The sequence below is a fragment of the Akebia trifoliata genome, chromosome 12 (genome assembly GCF_017979445.1).
Source record: "Akebia trifoliata isolate Shusen 1 chromosome 12, ASM1797944v1, whole genome shotgun sequence".
Taxonomy (NCBI): domain Eukaryota; kingdom Viridiplantae; phylum Streptophyta; class Magnoliopsida; order Ranunculales; family Lardizabalaceae; genus Akebia; species Akebia trifoliata.
In genome coordinates this window covers 31,721,246-31,747,448 of record NC_141386.1, presented here as the reverse complement: position 1 = coordinate 31,747,448, position 26,203 = coordinate 31,721,246, and the positions used below count along the sequence as shown (strand labels likewise).

General features: G+C 35.7%; 1 protein-coding gene across 1 annotated transcript; it reads left to right on the top strand.

Annotated features, from left to right (window-relative positions):
* Positions 1-1,316: 1,316 nt before the first annotated feature.
* Positions 1,317-20,756, top strand: LOC147389543 (kinesin-like protein KIN-UB). Its single transcript, XM_086417664.1, has 19 exons — positions 1,317-1,729; positions 5,101-5,201; positions 5,347-5,469; positions 6,013-6,198; positions 6,413-6,634; positions 6,768-6,921; positions 8,419-8,568; positions 10,295-10,383; positions 12,082-12,285; positions 12,454-12,585; positions 14,030-14,170; positions 14,271-14,402; positions 15,311-15,449; positions 15,541-15,633; positions 17,643-17,768; positions 17,934-18,059; positions 19,665-19,808; positions 20,040-20,168; positions 20,255-20,756. The coding sequence occupies exons 1-19, from the start codon at positions 1,543-1,545 to the stop codon at positions 20,413-20,415; spliced, it is 2,739 nt and encodes a 912-aa protein (XP_086273790.1). The 5' UTR covers positions 1,317-1,542; the 3' UTR covers positions 20,416-20,756.
* Positions 20,757-26,203: the final 5,447 nt, after the last annotated feature.

Genomic DNA, 26,203 nt, shown 5'->3' with positions numbered 1-26,203 from the left:
ATGAATTGAGTTTGTTCTAGAGTGGTGACCAATGAACCTGACTTCGAACTGAATGAGCCAAGGAACAAGATAACATAGGTTGAAAGAACAAAACATTGTACACCGAGAATCTAGGTTTGTAATCTTGAGTAAACCCTGGGAATGTTCCATAATTACGTAAAGTAACAATTAAATTTTTTATTGGGTAAGCAACTTTATGCCTTGTTCATATTTGGTAAAGAGTTCATCGGTGGACATCTCTTTTGTAAATTTGCTATTTATCATCAAATTCATATCTTGGAGGTTTGATTTCGGGTGAATGCATCTCGCTCCTCAATTCAATTTTGTCTTCAGACACATCTTCTATCATTGCAAGTGCTTTTATATCTATTGCCAATACTTCAATTTATGTTATTTTGTCTCTCTCTCCCTTTTAACACCTTAAACTTATTCGTTCCTTTTATTTGATCTATAATCAACTTTCATCGTATACGATCAAATTAAACTATCTCAATCATTTATCTTCGATTATCACATATCTCATCTATTCCTACATTTTCACCATTGTGTTCATTTTTAATTTTATATATTTAATCTTTTAACTCATTTATCTGAATATATTCATCTCGACAACATTCAATATAATAACATGTTCACTCTTGATTGTCCAACATCAAGCTCTATAAAAGCATAATGGGCTTTCTATCATAATACTAATTTCTTGCACATGGGCACCCTCTAGTAGAGTTAATTTCCAACACCAGCTCTAACTCCATAGGAGAATTTATGAACTATGGACTTATTTCATGAGCAACATTGTGGTTTTATTTTTATTATTTTTAATTTCTCTGAATACATTTAAGAGATGGTCCACCAATCCTGATAAAAGAGTTAAAATATCATGCTTAACCATACACTCTATGGCTTGAAACGAGGTCAAGGTGAGGGAAAAATAAGAAGATGAAGTGACACAACTTGTTTATTTAATCCCCACGTAATTGAAAATAATTCATACTGATTATATTTTATAATCATGAAATATTCCATAAAAAATCGGACGGTCCAGATCGTTTGACAATTGTAGTCAAATTGATTTCACAATGGCTTTGGTACCACAAGAACGTGGTGCAAGTGTGGAGGGGTAATTTGGGAATATAGAATTTTTGCCACTACGCCTCTACGCGACCAGTCGGCGTAATTTAAGCCCATCACGAGGTCGGTTACTGTTTATTTATCAAATTATAAAAGGGTGTTTTTGTAATTTAACTTAAAGAGCAAAATTAAAGCAAAGAAAACGCGGGACCCACCAAGATGCGACCTTCTCTCTCTGCTTCATCCAGTCGTCCTCGTCCCTCGAAAGTAGACCCTCAGTGGCCCCAATCTCTCTCTCTCTCTGCGAGATTTCAAAAACATCTGTAATCTCTCTTGGAAGAAATATCGACAACAAAACCTCTGCATTTGCATCTCTTCGATCTCCATTTCTTCTAAAATCTCAAGAATAAGTTCAGAGATTTTTGTGTTTCTCTGCTCTTTAATGGCTAAAAGCTCTTGAAGGATCAAATAATGGCTTCTGGTGGTTACAGAAACGGTGTTCCAAAGGGATCTGTGAAGGTCGAGAGACCTCTCTCTGTGAGTTCGAATCTCAAGTCTTCGAGCTTTAAATCCAAGCCTGCTTCGGCATCTGGTCTTCGCCGGAGCACCTCTGGTTCACTTGGAAGCTCCGCCGGTGGAGCAAAAGACGACACTGGAGGTCAGTTTTTTTTTCAAATATTTATCTGATTTGAAATTGAGAAATGTGGATTTCTGTTTTGGAGTCTGTGATTACTGCATTTGCTGATTTGAGGACTTTGAGATCTTATTAGAGCCCGTGATTTGTGGATTCTTAATTTTGATTTTCTGTTTCCAGTACATTTTAGTTTAGATTTGTTGAGGATTAAGGATTTTCTTCTATTTGTTGGTACAAGAGCATGATTTGATGAAAAATTAGGGATATTGATGGTGTTGGAGTGTGATTTCTTGCTTCTCTTCGGAATTCTAGTGTCTTTTTTTACTGAATTGGATGATAAGTTGGCTAAAAGTAGCTGGAAATTCTAAAACATTCTTTCTTTTTGTTCAATTTTCCCCCGTCCCTAGACACTCTGTTTCTCTAGTTGTTGAGGTGCACATTTGGGCTTATTCTTTGAGTGACTATGAGGGAAGTCCTCGGTATGTTGTATGCAAAAGTATAGTGGTACATAGTTGGGACTGTTTTGTGGTGGACTTGGTTAGACTGCCAACTGCAACACCACAGTTGCCCCATTCTCACAATCTTCTTTGGATGATATGTCAAAGGAAAACAGGACCAGTCCATATTTTGTGTTGATCACTAGAGATTAATTTGTGGTTGCGGGAGAGGAATATCAACGCTGGGAACATCATAATAGAGTGAATATATTGGACTGCCTATGCAAGAGTTGTTGCTCTATTGTGACTTGTGAGTTTTTCTTGTTAAGACTGGCCTGTAAAATGGGGATAGTTTGGAAGATTCATAGAGGCAATTTTGCAATGAAGAAAATTAAATCCATGAACCATGATTAATTGGACTTGGGTTACCTGGATCCTTCTAATACCCTTTGATTATTTGTGTCAACGTGATACGGTATGCGTCTAGGATCTATGGAAAACATAGCTGAGTGGTGTGTGGATCTTTTTGCGAAAATATCTTTCAAAAGTTTAAAGAAATAAAGGTAACCAAAGCATTATAACAATTAACATAGAAGTTGTTAATAGCTTTAAGGGTATTTTGCAAAAGTCCTATATTTCATAAGTAATTAAAATACCCTATTTTACTTTTGAACTTAAGGGAATCCTACTTGAACAGATCTGACCTATATAAAGTCGGATTAGAACATGGGTTTCGTTAATCTCAACATTAGACTAAAATTCCCTTATGTGTTCCAAATATCTAATATGCCCCCATGCCATCTTTCGCTGTGTCAGTCTTGCATGTTATAGCATCGTGATACTGTCATAACAAAAGAATCTCCATTTACAAGAACAAAAATTACTATATAAATCTTTTCAAATTACTAGGAGACAAAAGAGTTAAGAGAGTGGAAAACTCCAATGATTCACGCTCCTCATATATCTTGTGAATAGAAACCTTGAGACCCTAGAAAATAAGAGTTGCTATAGGTAACCCTAAGTCTTTGACTTGGAGGTGGTGAAGGTTTAGATTTGGGGCTTTTATTTCATTTGGATGTGAGCGCATAAAATCCATCGTGATTTATCTTTGGGTGAAGACGAGGATTTCTTTGGTGAAAAGCCGGATCTGGAATGATGATGATGAAGGTTACAAAAGCTTTGCCCTATATTCTACTCTTGGTTAACCCACATCATATATTCATATACTCATTAAACACCATCTCCATCTGTTGTGCACAAATCTGAAGGGACATTACACATGGAAGATTTGGATGTTTGTCCATTTTCAATCTCTGGGAAAGAGAAGCTAATAATCCCAAGATTCTTTTCAACTTGGCTATGAAAAAGTTGTAATCATACGATCAAGGATCATGTTTATGTAGTGGTTATGGAGAAGCCATTTTTCCTTGATTTGAAGTTGAGATCATCTGCTCTAGGAGGAATGAGGAGGTATTGATGGCTAGGACTTGCAATGGATTGGTTTGATACTGGATCAATACCAACCCGCTATTGATTTGAATTTTCTACCTTGTGATCTACATCCTGATCCGATTAGTAATTCGATTTATCCAAAACCAATCCGATCACCTACAGGAGTACACCATTTTTCTTCCCAAAATCCATCAAAGCCAAAAAAAATTTCCACAGAGGGATAGAGGAACAATGGTTTGGAATGGATGAGCCGCAGGCTATAGAGGCCTCTTTACCTCTTTGCACTTTTGTTGTTGGAGTGACATGATCTACTACGTCTATGTGCAGCACCTACACATTGTGATCATCACGCTTGTGAGGGTCAAAGTCCTCTTTCATGAGAGTCGAGATATTCTGCAATCTTTTTTTCAAGGCTGAGGTAACATGAGCAATAAGGATGCCATAAATAAAATGTTGATCTACGAAAAATTAGAGAATGGGTGTTTGCAATCATAAATCCCTTTAGTACCTGCAATGATGTCTAGTTCCACTGAGCATGTCTTGTTCAGATGGATTAGGTGATTGGTTCAGAATGTCCGAGTTGACTTGGTCTTGGTGAAAGATAATCATATGACCCAATGATTTACCTATTTTTTTAGTTTCATTGGATTCTTAACAAGAAGCCTACTGAAAATCAAACTAGATAGAGACATCAAATACAGATTCTACTAACTCTCTGGACTAGACACTCATCATCAAAGTCTTATGCCGAAAATTTGGGGTCATCTGAATGAATATTTGTTCCTCCAATAATTAGATTAGAAATTTCTGGACCCTGATCACTTCCTGAAAACTTCTAAGAGGGATCCAAATGGATTGGAATATGGCTCCAGATAGTCATTTTGCATGTGTGTTTCTCCTAAGACTGGTTGGGCCTTGCCATTGGCCTCCAATGGGGTTGTGTTTGGGCTGAACCTCTTCTGGATTTTCTTATTCTGGTTTCTTCATCACAAGATGTCTCAACTTAGATGGGGTGACACAAGCCTATGACAAAACTCCAATGCCTCATTCTTTTTATCCCCAAGACTTCGACATCTTCGCCTGACACAAGCCTATGACAAAACTCCAATGCCTCATTCTTTTTATCCCCAAGACTTCGACATCTTCGCCTAGACATTCTAACATCTAAAAGGAAATGAAACTGTGCTTTTGATTATTAGATGATAAAATAAAAATATTTTGGAAGATTTTTCCTAGTTTTTGTTTTCTAGTGTTCAACAAGTAATTTACTTTTTGTAGCTATATGCTGTATTTTGGGTTTAGAAGAATATTATTTGTTTGTTGTTCACTTGATGGAAATGGGCATTTTCTTTTTAATATTTCCATGGATACCAATAGAAAAACCATTCCACAGATTTTCTTTGTTGCTGTTCTCTCATTCCGTACTCTCAAAATATTGGATTCACATTGTTTACATTTCCTTTGTTGACTGCTGCCTTGTTCTTATTTCTTTGATGTTTGGGTCAGTTCCTGGAAGAGTTCGAGTGGCTGTAAGATTGCGGCCCCGGAATGCGGAGGAGTTGGTTGCAGATGCTGATTTTGCTGATTGTGTTGAACTGCAGCCCGAGGTTCCTCCAATTGCACTGTTCTCACTGTTTATACATTCTGCAGTCACTGTCAAAAGTTACTTTACTGTCATCAACATAGAGATGCCCTTTCGTTATAATTTGGAACTGGTTCATAGTAACTTACGATTTATTTTCTCTACCTCAGCTTAAAAGGTTGAAGCTTCGCAAAAACAATTGGGATTCTGACACATATGAATTTGATGAAGTTCTTACTGAATTTGCCTCACAAAAGCGTGTCTATGAAGTTGTTGCAAAACCTGTTGTGGAGGTTTGTATGATAGGAAATTCTCTTGGTTTTGTGTACAGTTATCATTACAGTCATACTTTTGTCGTATATAATTCTTTTAAAATTTAAGTAACAATTAGCTTGTCGACAATTGATTTATTTCTATTGATTGATTTTTTATCAGTTGTTTTGGATAGACATATCTTGGGTCCTGCTGTCCTGCCACCTTAGCTTTATAATTATGTGTTTATTATTGGTATTTAGTCTCCAAAACTTGAAAGACATGTTCTTCAACCCATGCTTGTCCTCCCAAAAGTAATTAGTGAATCCCAATATTATGTGCTAAATCTTTGCTTGATTAATGTTTTGTAATAACCGATATATTCTTTGAGGTTGGTGAACCTTAACCATGTATTCTCTTTTTGTCCGACTGTCACTAATTCTTTACTTTACATCCAATGATTAGATGATTTTAAACTCATGGCATTCGTTCTTTTTTATCTTTTGTGGAGTTATTTTTAAGTCACACCTTGTCTGAAGTTCTAACTACTTACAGCCTAGCTGATTCGTTGTTTCTTTGTATAGAGTGTTCTGGATGGCTACAATGGGACAGTGATGGCCTATGGACAGACTGGCACAGGGAAGACTTTCACTCTTGGAAGGCTTGGAGAGGAGGATACTGCTGCTCGTGGTATTATGGTGCGTTCAATGGAGGATATTCTATCAGATATTTCACCAGAGACTGATTCTGTGTCAGTCTCTTACTTGCAGGTTGTTCGGTCTTAATACTGTAAATAACTGCATATCTTTTTTTTAGATTACTATTCATGTTTCGTTATTGTTCTTGTTTGACTTTGTTGTTATTTATTGTAGTTCTGTAGTTGTTCTTTATCACGTTTGGGCTTTTCATATCCATCTCATTTTTGTGTGTTTGTGATCTTCATTTTTGTTTTCCAATATTCATTTTCGTTACTAATATGTGCAGCTTTATATGGAGACCATCCAAGACCTCCTTGATCCTGCAAATGATAATATTTCCATTGTGGAAGATCCAAAAACTGGAGATGTTTCAGTACCGGGAGGAACCCAAGTAGAAATCAGGGACCAGCATAGCTTCGTGGAGCTGTTACGAATAGGGGAAGCTCACCGATTTGCTGCAAACACTAAGTTGAATACTGAATCTTCACGAAGTCATGCTATTCTGATGGTGAATTGTCTCTTCTTGTAGTATAGGATTCCCATGCATCAGAAGTTGACACCTGATTGTTTATGACTTTTATTCTTAAGCCTTTTTAAATAATTTAAGTGGAGTAGAGATATATTTTACTCTCTTGGCACAGGTACATGTTAAGAAGGCTGTCAAGGGAAGAGAAGCTGATCTTTGTGAGAATGGCAATGCCTCCCACTTGGTAAAAAATTTTAGGCCGCCCCTTGTTCGGAAAGCAAAGCTAGTTGTGGTAGATCTTGCTGGTTCAGAGCGTATTGATAAGTCAGGTGTCAACCACAGACTTCTTGACTTCAAATATTTTCTTTTCAAGTAATTGGTTACTTCGGCTTCTGGATGTCATATATTCCTTAAAATTTTTTATGCATTTAAACTTACTGATGTATACTGACTGCATATTGATGCATTTAGACAAAGAGCCATGTATATAGGTTGATATTTGTGTATTCTGGTTTTAATATTTTGGTCATTTTGGTTGGTATATCACATCCTATTGACCCATGGCCCCGGTGCATATATTATTTATTGAAGTTATTGATATCAGATCTATGGATGCAGAGAGAGCTTTGCTATGCTTCCATCGAGTATGAGCCTTTATTTGAACTTTGACACCTCTGACGAATATATGTCTGGTTAAAGGGAGGAAAGAAATGTTTCCAAGGAGAGTCATATATTGTTTTTGTCCTCTGTGAATTGGGTTTATATGCTTTATAAATTATCATTGAAAGGCCATGGTCCTTCCTTTTCTGATGATCAAGCTAGGGGTGCCAATTTGGCTGGGTTTGGGTTTGGAAAAGCTTTACCGGGATTGATCTGTTTCATGAAAAGACCATGGGTTTTGTCTTCTAAGTAAATAATTACGGCTGTCGAGGTTTCCCTTAGCTGGGCTCCTGACTTAAAAGCTGTGCCCAAACCCAGCTCGGGTGTCATGGGTTGTGATGGTCTTGTCTTAGTCTATTCCATGAAGGAGAGTGCTTTAGTCCAGATTTAGCTCAAATTCAACACATGGTTTTTGAATGAATGGATGTAGCATGGACCAACATTTAACTTGTAATTTTAATTTTAATTTGGGTGTGGAATTAGGTCGTATTTACTTATCAAGAAAATAGAATTAGGTCCTATTTGATCAATGAGCTTATCAGTAGTTTGCCTTGTGCAGGCAATAAGGGTTAGGGATATGATATCCACAAAATGATGTATCTGTATTGTTTTGGTTTGGTGTATTCCTGAGAAACCATTTCTCCATATTCCCGGACAACGGTAGCTCACCACAGAAATCATTCTCTTCTCCCTGCTACATTATATGCACTATAGATGTGCACTTGCACAAGGATTGGAATGTCCTCTTATAAATAGTGCCCTTCCATATACATCCGAATTTCAGAATACGTAGTTGAGTTTCAAAGCAAGAGGTTCTTTGTACAAGTAAAACAAATGTTTTTGTAATATGGAATATGTGTGTTCTAGGTTGTAGTGGGACTAATGTCTTCAATCATGAGTTCCATGAAAGTATCTATTTGCATGTTACCTCTGGCTTTTCCTTAAGTTTTCTTGCCTTGCCAGATGCCAAGAGTTTAAACTTTGAATATATTAAAGTGTGGAGAGGTGTTACTGAATCGTGATCATTACATGCCATTATATTGCTATTTGTTGTTAGGAACCAAAAAAATAAACGTAAACGCTATGCTATAATGCTTATCCTTGTATTCTCTGAGCTGACCTCCATTCATGTGGTGAGGATTTTCTAATTTTGTTCTTTTTATCAGGAAGTGAGGGACATACGTTAGAGGAGGCCAAGTCTATCAATCTCTCATTGAGTGCCCTAGGGAAGTGCATAAATGCACTTGCAGAGAACAGTCCACATGTGCCAGTTCGCGATTCAAAACTTACAAGGTTGCTTCGAGATTCATTTGGAGGTGAGACAATTCTTTATGCATGTGGATTCCTGATACACTGTTTACAATGACTTGTTGCAGCAAACAGTTCAATGTTAATGCATGCCTTCCACTGCACATTTTTGCCAACCAATTTTATTAATCATTTCTTTAATCCTATGTACATAGTTGGTTTTTCAAATTTTCTAAGTGCGTAACATGTGAAAAGTCATTTTTAGTAGCCTTGTAACTAGCAATAAACTATGTAGCAAGGACACAAACATGTGTGTTGATGTTTGACATGGTGCCTTTAGGGCATAAGATGGGTTGGATTTCATCCGAAATCCAAATTTTGCGGGTTTGGACCCTTGTTGTAGATCCGAATAGAAAATGGGTCGAATATGGTTTGATGTCCCTTGATCCGAGTCAGATCTAGGTCGGATATGGATCCATCCCTATAACCGCCTAGATTCGAGTGATATATTGCTTTGAAAATTATATTTTTAGAAATTTCAAAATATCTTATTTTAATACAAGATGAATTCTTATAAAATAAAAAGGCTTATAATGATAAAACAAAATAGTCTAACAATTAGCAAAGAAGTAAAGCAAAACAAAAAATTTTAAACTGTCTAGACCTACCTGATCCAACCCAAATCAAGTAATTGATATCCGGTTTAAGTGAAAACAAAACGATTTGGATATGGCTTTATCCGGTAAGATCTGAGTCGTATTCAGATCAAGAGAAAAAAATTCGGATTTGAATATGGACATACTCAGATCTGGCCCAGGTCTGACCCATTTTAAGCCCTAGGAGCCTTTGAGAAGTGGAAAATACCTATACGTCTGTTCACATGTGTTATACTATACCTTCTAAACTGTATTTAACTCATAATTTTTAAATAAAAATAATGAAATGATTATACCAAAAGTAAATGAAAGCATTTATATACACTTGATTAAAATTTGATTTTTATGATCAAACAATGGTTGTGTTTAACAACTTAATAAATTATTATATGGAAATTGGACTAAAATGACCATTTGCAAAGGTCATTTTTATATAAAATAAAAAGCTGACACTATCTTGTTCGTTAGGATGGCTGTTGAGGTGGGTTTGTTTGTAGATATTTGTATGACAATAGCAAAAAATTCGAAGAATGTGTATGATAAATATCTTTTGACTTGTGCCAAAAGCAACTGTTTGAAAATCTGATTGATTGACTTGCCCCTTATCATGAGTGTCATGCACAACACTGGTGTATTTGATATTTAAATAAGTCATTGGCGTAAATTTAGTTGTGCAATTTTGTGATAATGAATTTCTTGTAATAAGTATTACTAGATTGCCATCCATGTCTTTCTCCTTATAAACATGATTACCCTTGTGAAAAATTGTCATCCTTGTATTGCATTGAAATACGCGTTTTCATTATTCATTAACCATTGAAACACTTCTCCAAAAGAGCTAATATGGTCAACCACTTAAACAACCTATAATTTCATTATATGCCCTAATTATCTAATTTATATAGAATACCCTTGTCAAACACTTAAATTATTATATAGAACGAAACATAGCATCTTTAGCTGAAATTGGTCAATAAAAATGTGTACTGAATAATTAAGAACACTAAAGTACATAGTGAATGGCATGGTGCTTGTTTATATTTCCAATTTCTAGAGTGTTTGTGTGTGCACGCGCGAAGGCTTATTTATGTTTCCAATTTTTAGCGTATTGCTTGACATTTGTTAGATTATATAACAGGCACGGCAAGAACTTCATTGATTGTAACTATTGGCCCCTCTCCACGTCATCGAGGAGAGACTGCAAGTACCATAATGTTTGGACAAAGGGTAGGTTCTTGAATTTCATTTGCTTCCGTGTATTGTTCCTTTAACATTACTCATCATAACTGTTTCCATTACAATGAAATTTGTAAACTATATGTTAAACAAAAATATTTTGTGTCAAAACTTAAAATCTATAGACTATACCTAAGATGCCGAGGTACGGACACAGGTTTGGAAAATGTGGATATGACTATTTTTTACCCAAAATCTAGGGCACAGGTACAGACTTGGATATCCTATACATTCTTGATACCATGCATTAATTTTTTTAAGTTAAGTAATTATTATTATTATTATTTTTTGCTTCTATCTTGCCAAATGCAACAAAATTTCTATTGTTGCCAAGCTCTTAAGGTAAGACTTACATTAAGGTGTAACACGGCGTTTTTCACTAGCTAAATCCAAAGGCATAAACCTATATTTAAATAAAAAAAATCCAAAATTTAGTATCCAAATCCAAATTTCAAACTTATCAAAATAGATTTAAAATTGTACCATGTCCACAGTTTCATACTTCCAACTTTCCAAGGCTTAAGTATAAGACCTTAATTTTTTGAGATAGATAGATATTAATTGAAAATTTTCTGAAAAGGGAAATCAGGGAAACTCTAAAAAAAATGTAACTGTACACAACTTTTTATTATTATAAGAAAATGTAAATTCTATTGATGTGGTCGAGGTGACCAACAAGAAGTACAAGACTCGAAACATTCAATCTAGACAGGAGTTACGGAACAAATCCACCCTATCTACCCATAAAGTCCTAAAAAAAGACTTCCCTAAATTCCTTCAAAATCTTACACCCAAAAATAATATGTGAACTCCAAATCATCTAAACCTAATTAAAAACTGTAGCAAATTCGTACTTACACCCCATCTACTGATAGAGAGAGTGTAGCAACCATTCTTAAGTAAAAAAAATTACAGCACCATGCCAAGATTTGAGAAGCAAAGGGGTAAGTTTGCTATAAAGAGTGATTGGAAAAAAAAATAGAAGATATTTTCAGAGTTGCAAATTGACTATGGTGTATAGTGATTAGGGCCAAAACAGAAGATGCAATATATAATTAAGGACCTTTTTGTAAATTTAATACTATAACGTGGTTATGTAATGATAATATGAAAAACAGAGAGAGAGAGAGAGAATAAAATAAGTACAAGATATACCTATAATGCTTAGGTCTTAATTAAAAGGCACAAAAAAGAAAGGTGCCTTCCTAAGGTGTAAGTTTCAACGTCTCTCGGAATAAGGCATTAGCATTTTTAGGGGGGAAAACCTTAAAACCTAAAGAATTTTTTTTCGAGATCCCCCTCCCCCTTGAGGCAAGCCCAATGGCATACTCCTTTGACGCCTTTGAAAATATTGCATACGAATATACATCCCATATCTGATATTGGTTTCAGAATCTATATCATATCATGTCGATAAGGGTATGCTGGGAACATTTAATTGTCCAAATATAATGTTGGTATGGACTTTATAATATAAAATCATCTTTCCTTCAATGATGCCATTGTGGCATTGTAAAGCTCAAAATCCAAATGACAAAATATATGCTTGCTTATAAGCTACAGCCATTGTGCCATTTTTTTATTTGGCAGTATGGTGTTCATTTTATCCTTTTGCTAGTAAATTTTATGTGGATCAAGGGTGTATTGCCTTTTTCTTGGCAAGGTTACTTAAATTTTTGTTTCTAATAGGCTATGAAGGTGGAGAATATGGTGAAACTAAAGGAAGAATTTGATTACAAAAGTTTGTCAAGACGACTTGACATACAATTAGACAAACTCATTGCAGAACATGAAAGGCAGCAGAAAGCTTTCCAGGATGAGGTCGAAAGAATAAACATAGAAGCGCAAAATCGTATTGCTGAGGCAGAAAGAAATTGTGAAGAGACACTGGAGGTTGGTTAAATTAATTGTAATGTTGCTTACTCATTCCTATTGGTGTATTTTGTTGTTGACATGGATTTTGTTAGATACTCATACTTGTCATGCTCAATGTAGTGTTTAATTTAATTGTTCTTGATAGTGTCTGACTTTTTGTTGTCTTCCTATTTTACTTTACTGTAGAATGAGAAACTTCAATACCAAAAGGAATATAAGGAATCGATAAAGAAGCTCGAGGAACAATGGGTGATAAATCAGCAAAAATGTGACAATGATAGAACTAGAGTTGGACCCAAAGATGAACGCTTGGATATGGTATGTATCAGAGTGGTTGGGACACTTTCATGTCCACCTTTTTTTTCTGTCTCTAGTTGCTTGAAATATAACTCACCTAGTCACGTTGCTTGGTTGGGATCCATAGACAACTACTGATAATCATGTGGCTTGGTTGGGATCCATAGATGTCTTGGAAGTTGATGCCACACATGGCCATTGGGCCTGTAAGAAGATGGGTCAAGTGGCCGGTTTTTAGTGAGGATGATCTCACCATGAAGATCATTCTCACATAACCCATTCTTAAATTTCTAAATCTTCCAATCATGGTATTCAGGTTATTGGTGATAAACTGAAAATGGACAGTCCATAATTGGTGAGCTTGTAAACCACTTTTCTCTACACTTGAAATATCAAAATGGCTTATTTTTTGTAGGATGAGTTCTACAATCCATAGGCATGGAAAATGGACTTCTATGTTCACACATGGTCTTTGGGCCCACATTGTGTTTGAATTGCTGATCCTCACATGGAGATCATCCTCACAAAAATCAGCCCATTCTAAAGCTACTAACCCCATCAATTGTGGTAGTTAATTTAACTGTAAATAAAAGGGTTTATAATTGTTCATCTTGTAAACCACTTTTTGTTAGGGATTGGGAAAATACTAATTATATCTATTTTGATTCTATACTATACCCATGCAACATTAATATATTCCCAATTTGGCATAACAACATTTTCTTAAGATGTACTCCTTTATGGACATATGTACTTTCTAGTTGAGACTCGAGATCAATATTCATTTCAGTGATTGGCCAAAAAATTATTTTAACATGACTTCTACAGTTAATTTTTTTAGTCTAAGTTAATAATTGCAAAGTTCCCCTTTTTCAGAGTTAATTAGTATAATGCTCGAAACAGGCTTGAAATCCCCTTTTATTTAATGGATAAAGAGAAATATATTAATGAGAAAAGGTGGTCGAGGAGACTTACTAGAAAGCAAAGACAAACTGAAAGTTGAAGAGAGCCAAAAAGAAGGACCCACCTCCCAGAGGCAAACAACTATTTGAACTCTCACAACAAATATGATCTCTCCCTGAAATAAAATATCCTTGAATGAGAAGCCTGTGAAGTATTCAATCTCTGTGCTGTGAGCAAATCAAGAGAAACCAGTTAATGAAGTCCATTTTGGCAACTGACTGTATTTGCATAAGCATTCAAAGTTGGGGGACATTTCTTTACATGAAAAATTCATTGAATGATGTCAGGAATTTTATGAGCTTCTGCTATTCTTTTAAGGAAATAAAACTGGTGGCGCTTAATTTTTAATGACTATGCTTTTCAAAATTGACCACGATAAAACTGAAATTTACTCAATTGTTCACTCTTAAATTTTATGGCCTGAAATGTTATTTTATCAAGTTCTGTAATCCCCCTACCCCTTTATTTTTTTCTTACCAACAAATTTCTTTATGTGTCATAGGGGCCAGCGGTGTCTGCTTCAGAAGCTGAGGAAATTGCCAAACTGAAACAGTCACTTCAGAATGAAAAGTATTTAAGGAACGCTGCTGAGGAGGAGGCCAACAATCTTAAAAGCCAACTCGTGCAGTGGAAAAGGTCGGAGGTATGAATTTTCTACGATTACTATCATTGTTTCTGTGTCATTCAGGCTCTCTGTGGTTCTGAATTTTAAGTTCTATAAAGCAAGCATTTTGGTTTCATAGGCAGTTGGAAATGCTGAAATTCTAAAGCTCCGAGAAATGCTGAATGACGAGGAGCATCAAAAAGAGAAACTTGAAGAAGAAATCACAATACTGAGAAGTCAGTTGTTGCAATTGAGTTTCGAAGCTGATGAGGTATGCTTGATTTGTATTTCTACAGGAACATTTGATAGAAAATATTTCACATTGACATAGTGATAGGTAGTATGTACGTAATGCGCAAGTTCTCCCTATTTGTTTTGTGGTTTGGTGCCATATGACACACATAAACACTCTGGTACTATGAATTGTCGTCCTGCCTCTTGGTGAGTCCTCACTATAAAATGAAGTTGATTTGCAACTCCCAGCGATTGGTTTTGTGTTTTCAGCATGGGTTTAACCTAGTTTTTGAACAAGCTCATAGTGCCTGTAGAACTGGAAGCAATGAGTTTGGTCCCATGGTGATAACATGATCTGATCAAATGACTAGAAATTAGTGATCAGCACATATGTGGAGTTATGGGCTTATCAATGAGCAAGCCTAACATACCAGTGGTGAATTAATTGGTGCCAATGTGTGCCATGTGGCATCCAACATTGCCATCCCTAGGGATTTTATATATATATGGGTCCCGTTCAACACCCTACGCTTTACCCTACACTTTACCCTACGTGTTTTGTCCTACATGGGTTAGAAGTTTTGGAATAGCTGATTTTTGGTGAGGATGATCTCTATGGTGAGGAGATCATCCTCACCAAAAATCATCCCATTCCAAAACTTCTAACCCCATAAAAACTGGTTTACAAAAAAAGGACGGTCCACGATTTTTCAACTTGTAAACATGGGGCTAGAAATTTCGGAATGGGCTGATTATTGGTGAGGAGGATCTTCTAACCGTAGTGATCATCCTCACTAAAAATCAGCCCATTCCAAAACTTCTAACCCATGTAGGACAAAACACGTTTGGTAAAGCGTAGGGTAAAGTGTAGGGTGTTGAACATTTCCCTATATATATATATATATATAATTTATATCCCTTTTAACGTATTAATTCCATTTGTAGACAAGGAGGAGCCTTGACAGAGGTGGTTCTGGAAAAATCTTCACTGGCTTAGATTCACTTATGTCTCAAGTTAGGATTTCACAACTCAAAGATTCAGGAAATGGACAAAAGGCCTCAATTGCCAAACTCTTCGAACAAGGTAGTAAATGAAATGGACCAATATTTGGATATTATATACTTGGGGATTACCTATCAATTTCTAATGCAAAGAAGGTATGTTAATGTCGCAGTGGGATTGCAAAAAATATTGTCATTGCTTGAATCAGAGGATGCTGATGTTCGGATTCATGCTGTAAAAGTAGTGGCAAACCTAGCAGCTGAAGGTAGCTTACTGATTTATTTGATTCAGATGCCTGCTTAAGAAGCATTCTGTGCCTGGCACACTTTCTTCTATGTAATTTAAACTTAATCAAGATCATTTAATGTGCTTCTATTTATAATGTTTTCCAGAATGTAATTAGAAGGCCTTTTCCAAAATTTTCAGCTCTAGTTCCTGTGTGTTGGTTGATGTTGTAACTTAGCCTGATAGGATATTAATGTCAGGAAATCCTTGTTTATTTTATTTTATTGATTTTTTTCAAGTCCCTGGAGAAGTTTTTCTGGTGAAAAACTGGCCAGTAGTTGCAGATTCATTTTAGTTGCTTATATATCAGATTATCTAGCTATGGTAATGCATGCGGGCCTTTTTTTTTTTGTAGTTGTTTTTTTTTGTTTTTGGGATAAGTAAAAGACTTTATGAATAAAGGCATGGCTGTGATGGCTACACAAGAAACAGGAGTACAACAAAACTCAAAAGAGAACAGCAGCCAGGACCCAAAACAAAATTATGTCAAACTGTTACTCCCTTCTTTCCATAAACTCATCGACCCCTTTTTTTCCACAAAGACCTTGCTCCTCCACAACTTCAACCCAGTTTCTACTCCCTTCTTCAATGCTCTTTTGGTTTGGAATTAATTCCATAACTGAATTTTCCATAGAAGGTGCCACTTAGCTAAGTGGTAGAGGCTTCAGGAGAGTTGATCCAATGACCTAGGTTCAATTCCCGTTGAACCCATCTTCACTTCCCTTGACCACTAACCCCTTCTTAGCAAAATAATAATAATGAATTTTCCATATTTTCCTCCTGGAATTTAAATCTTATTAGAATTCCAATTAAGGTCAATTTCTAGCTTACCTTTCTAAACACCCCCACCAGACCTCTGTGGCTTGATACACCTATGGGCTCCAATCAAATTTGATTTTGATCTATGTTTGGTGACCATCTTCCACTCGTCCATATCCGGTCTTGAAAACTTCTGATTGATTTCCTGATTTTCCTCTTTCTTAATCTCTATCCTCTCTTTCCAAATCCTCTCCATCGGATTCGTCGACTACACTCTCCCTTGATCTAACTGTGGACAATTGCTCGTCTTTCTCAATCTCATCGATCGGCATGCTCAGCATGTCCAAGCTACTATTCAGAGCTTCATTCTACTTCGTCTTGGTTTGATACTTGATCTGCCACGCCTTAACTGGATGACTACCACTCTTGGGGTGATTCTCCAACAAATGATCAAACTAATCATAGGTTTTATGGGATTTTGGCTTCCATTCATTCTCAATTATCCGCGTAAATGAATTGTGTGAATCATCTCCCGCTTCTACTGATGACGGAAACTCACAATCCTTAGAAATTTCAACTAGAAATTCTAGCATGTGTAGTGAGTCTGCTCCTCTTACCAGTTAAATAATCCATATAGATAGGATTCCTGATACAACTCCTGTTCATTCCCAGATCTTCAGATGACCATTCTTGAAGAGTTAATGACATACTTCAACATATTAGGCTACATCTTGCAGTTCCATTGTTTGTTCATAGTTGCTAAACTAGTGAGCTAATTGTCTTGACTGACCCCAAATATTTGGGATAGTGCATTTATGATGATAATCATCATCATTATCATGTTCTTTTGGGTCTTCCTTTCTCTCTTTTAAAATCTTTAACTTGAATATTTCTTCCAACCAGGGCTGTAATCGGCCTTTGTTAACTATGCCCAAACCATGTCAGTTGACTTTCTCTTAGTTTATTGCCTGACACAAACTTATGAAAAATTTATAAATATGAAAAAATTATAAATAATATACAACTTATTAAAAAAAAAAAAAATCTAAAATCTATCCTTTTCTTGGTTGAAATACTGTTTAACTTGTCTTTTGGCTTATACTAAGGATGATGTTAATCACGTCTGAAGAAAAACATACATAAAATTAATTATTTGATTGCTTTGCTGCTCACCATTTATATTAATTATCTTCTGTTTGGAATGATATTTGTTTACCATTATATATGCAGAAGCAAATCAAGAGAAGATTGTAGAAGCTGGTGGTCTTACATCCTTGCTGATGCTTCTTAAAAGTTCAGAGGATGAGATGATACGCAGAGTAGCAGCGGGTGCTATTGCCAACCTTGCAATGAATGGTAAATATTTTTACAGGTTGATTATTATTTTTTGGAATATATTGTATGGTTAAGGATTTACTTCGAGTTTCTATCCTTTAGCTGATGATGGTTTTGTGGTTGGGTGTCACTTGGGTAAGTTTTTTCTGGTTCTTTCACGTTATTTGACTTTCTCTATTATGACAGAAACCAACCAGGAGCTTATAATGTCTCATGGAGGCATTAGTTTACTGTCAATGACAGCAGATGATGCTGAGGATCCTCAAACTCTTCGAATGGTTGCTGGGGCCATCGCTAATCTATGTGGCAATGGTAAACTGACTTATATCATATGTTTTCTTTCCCGTTGAAGTTGTTACTGATTAATTGTTTAGTCTTCCAATTTAGTTTCTGCTTCCTATTTACATTTAGAACAAAATAAGAGGTATGCATAATCTCTTATTGTTGTCTGTAAATATGGTTTGAGTTGGGGCTTATTTTAGTTATACTGCCAAACATTAAGCAACAAATTCAAATCAGAAACTATTTCAGAATTCCAACATAATTCTTTATTTGATTTGAGGAAGGATTCCTCCTCCATCACTTTAATCACAACAATAGAGGGCTCTGGATCCATTAAGGAATTCTGCCAATTGATTTGATAGGGTAAAGTGCAAAATTATTTCTAAAGCTTTGGCTACTAGAATAAATTTCTCATTTGTTGAACAAAGAAAAGAAAATCTGTAAAGAACTAAAAGATAAATGAGATAGCTGGTAGCCCCAAAAGCACGACATACAAGTACAACCTAGTTATGGAATTTATTGGTTGTATATAAAGTGGAATGTACAATAGTATGCAATTATTCACATTTGGCACATCAGAGCTGAGATAAGGAGAAACAGCTTAGTATGTTTTCGGTATTTTTCTCATAATAACTCTTTCCCTATGGTTTCAGTTGAGTAGAAGGGAGAAAGTGTATGATTTTGAGCATACTCTTTTTAATTCTACAAGTGTAATGTATAATGCATTTGAAGCATAGACCTCAGGCAAAAGGAGTGAAAAAGCGGACTGTTGGGGTGTATATTTTTTTTTAAGCATTCCCTCTGATGCCTAAGTGTCTCCCTCCCATTTCTTGGAAAAAGTCATTTTGAATGATGCTCTTCAATGCGCTTGCAGATCAAGTACCTTCTTTTAGGTTCTTCTACCCCAAGGGTTCATTCCATCACTAACCACCAAATTATTTTGCAAATTTTTGGTACTCCTTACATATTAAAAAAGTCTTCTATTCCTCTCCTTCAAGTGATACAAGACCAGTTCTTACTAGGTTGAAAATGCTACTCTTGAATTTGAATGCTGAAAGATATACACATTTGTTATTTTGTGCATTAATACAAAAGTGAGGTCTTTACCTCTATAATAATATTTGTTTGATAAAAACAAAATACAAGCTTGAGTGAAGTTTCCCCATTAGAAGAGGAAATTAGGAATATTTGGAGGGAAGCAGAGGGTATAGGAATGACTCATTTAGAAACTCTTAAAGAGGACAAGGTACATTCTGGCATACACGTTGTATAGCAAATCACATTCCTGGCACATGGATAGCTTGTGCTTGTCTTGTTTCAAAATGTGGTCATTTATTTAAATCTTAATTTGTCTCATCTCATCCTCCTAAGAGGAGATGCATGAATTAATTTGAATAATTTTTCTAGAGATTCCCTTGGCAGAGAAACTTAAGTTTTGAGGTCTGAGTAATTGTTGGCTTATTGAATTAGCCTAGTTAGTTCATTGTAACTGTTTGCGGATCCAAAACTGGATTGAGGCTCTGTTCATTAAAGTGGTTTTGAATTTATGTTCCTTTATTCTCAATCCCCCGTATAGTCAAAGCCCCTTTTCAGGTATCTTGCCATCTTTTTCAACTTTTATATTGCTTTTTCCAGATAAGTTACAGACCAGGTTAAGAGGTGAAGGTGGCATAAGGGCATTGCTTGGAATGGTGAGGTGTGGACATTCAGACGTTCTTGCACAAGTTGCTCGTGGAATAGCAAACTTTGCTAAATGCGAGTCCAGAGCATCTACTCAAGGTAAGAGACCTTTTAAATGGCTTGTTTCAAAGGAATTTGGTGGTTTTGTTGTCGGATCTTTCTGGGATTTGGGTTTTTCTCCTTTTCATATATAGTACTATATCTTAAATTCATTCTTATTCAAAAAACATTTGGGAATTAAGTTTCCCTTTTTTTCGCCTTTGAGAAAACCCATCTGACCTGCCAATTTATCTTATGATAATACTGCTAAAATACTGGTCACCACTGCAGGGACTAAGAGTGGGAGGTCTCTTCTAATTGATGATGGAGCTCTTCCTTGGATTGTACAAAACGCCAACAATGAAGCCTCACCTATCCGGCGCCATATTGAGCTTGCACTCTGCCACTTGGCGCAACACGGTGAGTAGGCTTTTCTCTTCCTACTTTCAAATCTGAAACTCAAAACTCCTTAAGATGAGATAACATCCTCGATTTCTACTTCACAGAAGTGAATGCAAAGGACATGATTAGCGGGGGTGCCTTATGGGAGCTGGTTCGCATTTCGCGGGACTGCTCTCGAGAGGATATAAGAACTCTTGCACATCGGACTCTGACTATGAGCCCAACATTCCAAGCCGAGTTGCGACGATTACGTATTGAGTGTTGATCTGAAATCCAGGTAATGTTGTTTGTAGAATAACTTTCGAGGTGGACCTCCTTGAATCCTGAAAAGCTGTGGCTGTTGTGCTGAAGCTCATTGTAGTGCAAGGAGAAGTGATCTCTTAAAAGGTGCCCCCTTGGGCACCTGGTTATGTAGAAATCGCTATGTATATGCAATGAAATGGAAAAAAGAAAAGAAAAAAGTGATAATTATTGTAACTCGTAAAACAGATGTTGCTGATCATTCTGCTTATTGAGATTGCCATGGATTTTGTTTTCTACTTGGGAGGATGGGTTGGAATTGTCATTTCTGCAATATTTAATGCAAATTTTTTGTTCTTGGATGAATATTTGGAGTCCTTGGAACTTGAAAACATATCTTTCATCACTTGTGTGCTCGTTACTGTCTCTTATATTTGAAGTCAGCAGGTAATCCAAACACATGTTATAGGTCTCATGATTTGTATTAGAATAAGTGTTTCACCTTAAAAGTTATTGAAGATTAATTCTTTTCTTGTCATTTTGAATCATGTTTATATAGGTCTTTTGGTGTCTTTCATTCTATTAATAGAAAGATGGTCTTAAATAGGTTAACACTTGACAAGAAATCAGTTTAGTCTATGGTTTTAAAACTTGGTTTTGCGTCTCGTCTTGTCTAGGCCCGATACCAAGTTGTCTCGGATGAGTTTTCCGATATGTTTGAGATGTCTTACTCAAAAAATAAAAAAATTGAACGTGGGTCCTAAATCTTGGTCAAAAAAGTGATTTTGTGAGTTAGTCTCGTTTAGCTCCGATATCAAGTTAATTTGGATGATGTGTCTCGGTCTTGAACGAGTTTTAAAACTATGGTTTAGTATAGGTTGAACCATCTTTTTATGGTTAGGCATGCAAGATTAATGGTCAGTAATTAGTAGGTGAAGATGGGTGTTGAACCGAAGTGGTAGTATCTAGGGCTGTCAACGGATAACTATTTGATCGGATAGCGCTATATCCGAATTCGATTCCGAAAAAAAAAAATAATATCCGAATTCGAATTCGAATCTGATCAGATATTGTTAACAACATTCGAATTCGAAAAAGATATCGGATATCCAATAATATCCGAACTGATAAAAAATCCTACAAACTACCATTGTCCTCAATCAGTCCATCTGTAAAAAAACAAATAAAAAAATAAATCAATTTTCTTTTTTTTTTAAACTCCAAAAATGGTAATCTTCCAAGTATTTCAGTTTAAAAATCGAATAAAATTGGAGTTTTGCTCTGTGTGTGTGTGTGAGAGAGAGAGAGAGAGAGAGGATGCATCTTTGAATGCGCGTTCCGGCGAAGGCGGTGAATATGGAGCTCGCACAGTCAAGAAAAAATGGTTTTACTGTGTGTGAGAGAGAGAGAGAGAAAGAGAGAGAGAATATGTACCTGAACAATGGCCGACCAGAGAAGACGGTGGTTACCAAGCTCACACAGTCGAAACCACCTTGATGAAGACGGAGGTCATGGCTGATTCTTCTGCGTTTGGTTGAGAGAAGATAAAGTTCTGAATTTAAGTTTCGTTGTATAACATGAATATAGAACCTCATATTTGTATAAAAAAAATGTTTTGTTGTGTAACATAAGTACATAATATACATATTATTTCGGAGCGGATATTATCGAATCAAATGTGATAATATCCGAATTCGTATCCGAAATTCATTCAAATACTAAAATAACATCCGAATCCGAATCCGATATTCGAAAATTTCGGATAATATCCAATTTTTCGGATTCGAATTCGGATTTCGACTATCCATTGACACCCCTAGTAGTATCAACACTCTTAGATGAAAAATCTGTTGCATGTCGAGGTGCTCGATCTAATGTGACACGTACTTCATGCCACATTCCCTACAATTTGTTGTCCACAAAGTATTATTCCACAAGACATTATTGCATAAACTTTTGTGTTTGAAATGTGGTGAATTTGTACACCTGATGCTGTGTCAATCAACGTTTGTTTTACGCATAAATTCTCACACGGGAATCTCACATCAAAATCCGACCCTAGGAATGGGCTAGTCATTAAACAAGTATAATTTACATAGCAAAAGAATAAAAAGAAAAAAGAAAAGGGAACAAAAGAATGATATAAAATAAGTTGGTGTTTTTAGATGGGATTTGATGGGTAATGGTCAGTGCTTGCTTTCTTTGTAATTGGTCACTTCAAGTGTTTTCGTTTTCTTTGTATCTTCCTTTCTTATTAATAAATTTATACGTAAAAAAGGAAAAAAAAAGGTGAAAGCATAAGTAAAAGAGTGGTTTGATTCTAACCTCAAATCTTTTAAAAAACAAGAAAAGGAAACAAAATAATGATGAATGCATGCGATTGGGTACATGGCTGATGTGGCAAGGGCACAAAATCACACATTTTTTTTCCGTGTATCCCGATGAAAATGATCTATAGTTCTGTGCCCTTATCATGTCAGCTGCGTACCAAAACTGTATGCATTCATCATAACTCAAAAAAAAAAAACAAAAAAAAAAAACAAAACAAAACAAAAAACAAAAAACAAAAAACAAAAAACAAAAATTAGAACTGGGTAGCAAGATAAGCACAAAACTTGGGCCAGTTGTGGGAAAGGGTTCCCCACAACTCATAATCAAAGTAAAATGAAAATAAAAATTAAGAGCATAATAAACAAGTTAAAGAAGAGAATTGTTTAACTTTTCATTTTCATCGATGGATTAAAATTTGTTATGTAGATTGCAGAGTTCCCAACATGACTCCAATGTCCACTTCTACTTCACTCGTATGAGTCAAATAAGTAAATAAACATATTTTTAAAATTACAGTATCTTAAAATAATAAATATAATTGTTTTCTTCACAAAAATATTAAATATAACCATAAAGCTTGGCCGAGTTTTTGATCCAACTCAGTACTTTTTTAAGCTGACTTTGGCTAGGTTGATGGGTTGATTTAATGATTTCTTGAATTTACTCAGCAAGTTGGTTCTATCAAGTTTAGGTCTTGAGTCACCTCAAAATTTAATCGAATCAAGTCAACTTGGCTAGTTCACAGTTTCACTCGACGTACAAAAAAAGTTAAAAAACAGTAAAGAGATGGCCACAATTCTCTCCAAATCTCAGAACTGTTTTCACTTTATACCTTTGTTTTTTTTTTTTTGGATGCTAAGTTTAACACTTTACACCTTACTTGGTGGTAACAACTAACAAAATCCTCTTAAAATAGAAATCTACCTTGTGATGCATACATCCTCAAAGACACATTCTCCCCTATCACACACACACACAAAGTTAGAAATGCACCCTCCTTAAAAAAAAAAAGTAATGATGAAATGACTCCCCCCTGCATGGCATACTCAATCGACTCCCCTGACGTTGATATGTGCCTTAATGTGCAGTTGTGTATCCCGACGTGTACAGATCTACGGTTCTAGCACATGTCATGTCAGGAGAGTCGATTGAGTGTGCCACATGGGGGAGTCATTTAATCACAACTCTAAAAAAATAATAAAATACCTAATGGGCTTGTTCAGTGGCCTCTTATCGAACTCATCCAGAACCAATCTGTTACGGGTTCCCCTGGGGTAATATTTTTTGTTGACTTGTCTACGGTTCTAGCACATGTCATGTCAGGAGAGTCGATTGAGTGTGCCACATGGGGGAGTCATTTAATCACAACTCTAAAAAAATAATAAAATACCTAATGGGCTTGTTCAGTGGCCTCTTATCGAACTCATCCAGAACCAATCTGTTACGGGTTCCCCTGGGGTAATATTTTTTGTTGACTTGTCATCAATTGGGGTCCATTTTGAGAGGGATGGGTGCAGTGAGTCTTAACCATTCTCTATGTAAAGACCTCGACCACTACCTCACGTATATGTATTGAAGTGAAAAATATTTTTAAGATTCTAGGACCATTTTATTGCATCAAAGCATACACTTCTGAAATGGCTGCATCTACTATTTGAGCATGATCATGCATGCATCAACTACACTATATTGAACCCTAAGAAAAATTAAAAGATCAGTCTTGCATAATGCCTATCAACAAGGAATATTCCTTGATCTTAGTACTCCATCCGCGAATATTTCCACAAAGCCGACATATTGCAATCATAGCTCAAGCTAACACCAATAGAGGAGGAGGGACTGATGGTGATGGTCACAGTTTTGTCCGTGGTTCACAACACAAGATCAATATATTTGGACCTCAAGGTAATCAGACATGCACCCCCTGCTAGGTATGCAATCGAATGGGTGACAGTGCTTTGGAATGTCTATGTCAATTTCAAAAGCAATGGTATAGCTTGCACATTAAAAACATTGCATCTTCGAATCTCATTACAAAGATTGTTACTTAAAGCTTCTGTTCAATTGACCTTCAAGTATCTAAGGCACCACCGAAATCGGCATCTGTAGAACCATTCAATATGAAGGCAGCTCTCCCCTTCTTATACATTTATGACCCAAACATAGTAATCACTAGTTTGGATTCGGTATATTGAGCAAGGGATCAGTTTAATTCAGATAAATTCGAGAAAGTTTTGGGAAAAATTGGTGAAAATATCAGGCTGAGGATGGACCAAAATTTTTTTTTTTTTTTCGTGGAAATCAATGATTTTTGTATTAATCAGGGTTATATATATATACTGTCGATTAGATCAATGATTTTTGGAAAAAAATTGTCCATTATTTGACAATTGTGGATTTTGTATAACTTGGCCATTTAATTAGTGAAAATTCAAAAAATTTTACACCCGAAAGAATAAAGTGCAAGAGTGGTGCCTAACCTCAATCATTTTAGACTGTATTTCTGTAAATGCTTCAATTGAAACAATTATGGTGGACGTCAAGAATCAAGATTGGAGTTATATATATTGAGCACAAGAGACATGGGCCCCTTAATAATCATCTAGACTTATTTTATTCAATCCTAGACATAGACACGAAATATGTCCTTTTAGGATCCAAAGCGCAAGAAGCTAGCACACAACTGGAAATTAAAGCTTGGCAATTCTACGTGGTTCAAGATAGACCTAAGACAATCAGAGGTTCTTTTCCTTAAAAAATGAAAAAGCAGCAGACATGCTGCATCGTGATTGTATCTGCAATCTAACAATGCTAGCTAGAAATTGTTCTTGAGCTATCTCTAAATTAGGCTTCTAATTGTCCAAATAAAAAATAGAAACACACACACACACCCCACAAAAGCAAGGTAAAAAACTAACAAAACATTGAAATAGCTTCCGTACCTCCTGAACATTTCGAACATTGTTAGAAGAAAGACATGGTACTTAGTGATTTAAACAATAAAAAATAGGTTAATGGACATAGGAAATCTTGCCAAACCACATGAATTCTATGTTGTATTATCTTTACTTTTGATTTGTATATTGTTTTTGATTGTCGATCATTTCGCTTCTTGCACATATTTTCTACTAAGATAATTAAGTTAAATACCAAAACAACAATATCAATATTAATTACTCTAAGCCAACCCGCCAACACAAGAGAATAGCTTTAGCTTTCACTGAGATGTTCAAGAATTTTTGTCTCTAAGGGTGATATTAACCTAACAAATGAGTAGAACCTATGCATTAATGGTACGTAAAGTTAAGATATGTTTTGATGTCAATTCTTATATATCTACTCTTGAAAATCAGTGAGATTTGAGGATGCCGTTCTCCTCTAATAGTGGTAATTCAGAAAATTTCTAGGTGGTTGAGGGAGTTGGAGTTGCTAATTGAGATGTAAAAGTTGTGAGATAACAAGATGTCTTATTTTTGCTGAAA